Source organism: Saprolegnia parasitica (genome assembly GCF_000151545.1).
Source record: "Saprolegnia parasitica CBS 223.65 unplaced genomic scaffold supercont2.556, whole genome shotgun sequence".
In the NCBI taxonomy this organism is placed as follows: domain Eukaryota; phylum Oomycota; class Saprolegniomycetes; order Saprolegniales; family Saprolegniaceae; genus Saprolegnia; species Saprolegnia parasitica.
Window position 1 is genome coordinate 1835 of NW_012156950.1, and position 3521 is coordinate 5355.

A 3521-nucleotide genomic window follows, 5' to 3' on the forward strand; every position below is an offset into this window, starting at 1 on the left:
AGAGGCGTCAATGTGAATTAGTCTCTCTATGGACCCATAGCAATGCGCAGCGAATTCTTTCCACGCCACAGATATTGGAGTAGCCGCATGACTGCCTTGCTGAGAAATCTGGAGCGAAAAGTTGACACGCACACCCAGGAGGGAGGGAAACTACAGTGGACGGAGTAAGTCCATTTCGCTTGCTGGATGGGCGACCTTCCACCTTGGCGACGTTGTCCATTAACTCGAGGCGGTTTTTGCGTTGCTAAAGTGAAGGAGTCTTTGTCGATGATATCACCTGCTATCACCTTTATCAAATGCGCAGCCACGCAAAATCATCGTACAGTGCGGCACCAGATATCACGCTTTGTCACCCACTCGTTTCAGCTCCGACGCCGATCACAACATGCCATTCGGCAACTATGCTTTTCACTGAGACTTTCACTGAGACTTTCACAGAGCTAGCACTGCCGCTCGCTGTGTCTGCAGTCTTCGCTGTCTGCGTCGCGGCGTTGCTCTCCGCGTGGCGGAGCCCGTATGCCCACCTTCCGGGCCCACCGCCGACGAGCTGGCTCTTTGGCAACGGGTACACTACTTTTGTTCTAGAAAGGGTCGTCTTGACGCGCGTGCAGACAGGAGGCGATGGACTATGCGGCATGGGAGCAGGACGGCAATTTTGGCAAGCCCCACCTCTCGTGGTATGAACGCCCTGCCTCGCTCCAGAAAGAAATATCTTGTAGGATGAAGCGCTACTACCGCGTCTTCTATTACCGCGTGCTTCACATGCACCGCGTACGAGGTCGTGGCTGCTTGAGCAATCTCATCGAGTGTCGTAGATTGTGATCACGGACGCCGACGCGATCAAGCACGTGATGGTCTCGAAGGCAAAGAACTACCCACGGTCGCCTCTTGTTCGAACTCTCTTCAAGGTAATAAACCAAGCAGAACTGTATCCCAACGGTCGAGAAGAAACTTGAAGGTGGCGACACACTCGTTACGACCGAGGGCTATGCGCACGCGGCGTTGCGCAAGCTCTTCAACCCACACTTTGGCCAAGCCAACGTCAAGACAATGCTCCATGTCTTTCAGCACCACACCGACGTCTTCATGGAGCAGCTCGCGATTGATCAGCCCCTCGATCTCAAGAACCGTACGCGCCAGCGTGAACCTCATCCCTTCTCATGTGACCTAGTGTTTACGCAGGTGGCGCTGGACATGATTGGTGTCGCGGCCTTTGGCTATGATTTCGAGTCGCTTCGCAACAAGAACCCACGCGAGATACAGGCATTCCACGACAACAACCTCACGCCCAGCTTGTTTGGCGTCATTGGCTTTGCCCTCGTACCGTTTTACGAGTACCTCCCACTAGAGTCCAACAGTCGCCGCGCCGAAGCGCAGTCGGTGCTGCAGAGCCTTATCGACCGAGTGCTGCAGCGAAAATTAATCGCGTTGGAGACCTCCACGGCTGGCAGTGCACCCAAGGACATCCTCGACCTCATCCTCGCGCAAGCGTCCGATATGCCGATGGCTGACATTCGCGCGCTGCTTCTCATGTTCATGTTTGCTGGCCACGAGGTGCGACAAGCATTAAAACAGTTTGGAGTCGTGGTAGACGACTGACAACACTCTCGCTTGGGTCGTCTCGTTCGTGGCGCAGCACCCACCGGTCGCCGCCAAGGTCCACGACGAGTGTTTGCGCATGCGTTGTGATGGCAACGACAAGGTGCCGACGTGGGAGCAGCTCGGTCACCTCTCGTACCTCTCGGCCGTCATCCACGAAACGCTGCGACTGCGTCCGACGGTGCCCGAGACGTCGCGTCACGCCGCTGAGGCCGACACGCTGCCACTTGGTGATGGCTCGAGTGTTGGAATCCCCAAGGTACCTCACGCCTTCCACTTCCACTGCTTCATCGCGCGTGTCCTAGGGCGCTTGATATCTTTTTCGACATCATCGCGATCCATCGCAACCCGACGTACTGGAGCCAACCCAACGAGTTCCTTCCAGGTGATTCCGAGAAGAATTACAGCTGCTCACGTTGTGGTAGAGCGCTTTATTGAAGGCACGGATGTGTACAAAGCCGACTTGACGCTCCGAGGCGGCAAGCCCAACACGTTTTGCTACTTTCCCTTTGGCGTTGGTACGTCATCGATTATTCTGTATGCCCCGAGACAAATGCTTCTGGTAGGCGACAAGAACTGCATTGGAAGTCACTTTGCTATGGCCGAAATGCTCGTCGTACTCTCGACCCTCCTCTCGACGTACCGTGTCGCGCTGACACCGGCTGCCAATTTGAACGTTCGCAAGGACACGGTCGCGATTGCTCCCGTGTATCTTGAGGTCACGCTCGCACCGCTTCCGACGCGTTCGCCATTTGTCTAAACGAGAATACGCCGCGACAGTCTCACAGCGCACTTGACATTTTCCACGCATGCGAGCGCTCACGGAATGCTCCCTTATCTATCTTGCTCGAGTCGTATTGGAGTATACAAGCCCACGCGTCGTTTGGACGGTGCATTGCTTGTAAAGGCTGCATGTAGCGTGAGAAAGAAACAAGTTCAAGCGAGCGTTGGAGCAAATCATAGGGTGAACGAACTCGTCGAGGAGGCCCCAGATGACTCGTCTCAAGGCTTTTGGCGCTTCGACGTGGATTGCGCCAAGGAAAAAGTGCCATACCGGCCTATGGACCCCCGGATAAACGATCTGGTCAGTGACGAGGGCAGCTCTAATTACATGTGCTCCGGTAGCGGTTCCTCTCGAGCTGCGTCGATCAAAAGCAGAATGCTACATCCGTGAACGAATCGATCGACGTCGTTGTCAGGTGACGACATGTGCGCCAGCCTTCGTTGTAGAGCCCGGGTGCTTGCTCACGCACACCGCTAATCGCTCCATATGACTTTTGAAAACTCGATTACCAAACGAAAGCTGATGCATTGTACATGGAGCTAGTACGACGACTTGGCGAACGACGCAAGGTTGGGCGTTGACGCTACGTGGCGCATGCCAATTTTGTTGTCTTTGCCGAGCGCCTTGAGGCTCATGAGCGGCGTCTCCTTTGGGTCCGTTTGGAAGCGAGGCGGCAGCCGCAGTCCCTTGGCTTTCGCGAGGTTGTCGACTTGGCACCCGCGCTGGAACATCTTGAGGTCCAGCTCCCCCGTCGTCTTGGTCGATGTGGTCGTGTTGGAGCGCTTTCGGGGCGGGCTCACGACCGGCCGGACGTCCTGTGACGTCATGATGTTGCTGTTGTCGGCTTCGTTGTCGATCTCGATCGCAAGCGCGTTCGCACTCGACTGCACCTGCGCGCGCGACTGGAGCCCAATCACCGCGTCCTCGATCGCGTGGATCCACTGCTCCTGGCGACCCCACGTGTCGGTGAGCACGAGAAAGTTCTTGTAGCCTTTGGTCGAGAAGACGAGGCCGTGGGCGCCGCTGCCAGGCCCGGCCGCCGCGCCGCCAAACGAGTACCACTTGCGCACGGACGTCGGGATGACCCACTTCATGCGCGTCGTCCAGTTGGTCGTGCCGCTCTGGAGCGTATCGCAGT

At 56.5% G+C, this 3521-nt stretch overlaps 2 protein-coding genes across 2 annotated transcripts; one reads left to right on the forward strand and one right to left on the reverse strand.

Moving 5' to 3' along the window:
- Positions 1-815: 815 nt before the first annotated feature.
- On the forward strand, positions 816-2359 carry SPRG_17400 (hypothetical protein; the record flags this gene model as incomplete). Its single annotated transcript, XM_012356705.1, has 6 exons — positions 816-908; positions 949-1554; positions 1592-1829; positions 1859-1984; positions 2025-2117; positions 2166-2359. The coding sequence occupies exons 1-6, from the start codon at positions 852-854 to the stop codon at positions 2357-2359; spliced, it is 1314 nt and encodes a 437-aa protein (XP_012212095.1). The 5' UTR covers positions 816-851.
- Positions 2360-2922: 563 nt separating this feature from the next.
- On the reverse strand, positions 2923-3477 carry SPRG_17401 (hypothetical protein; the record flags this gene model as incomplete). Its single annotated transcript, XM_012356706.1, has 1 exon — positions 2923-3477. The coding sequence occupies one exon, from the start codon at positions 3475-3477 to the stop codon at positions 2923-2925; it is 555 nt and encodes a 184-aa protein (XP_012212096.1).
- Positions 3478-3521: the final 44 nt, after the last annotated feature.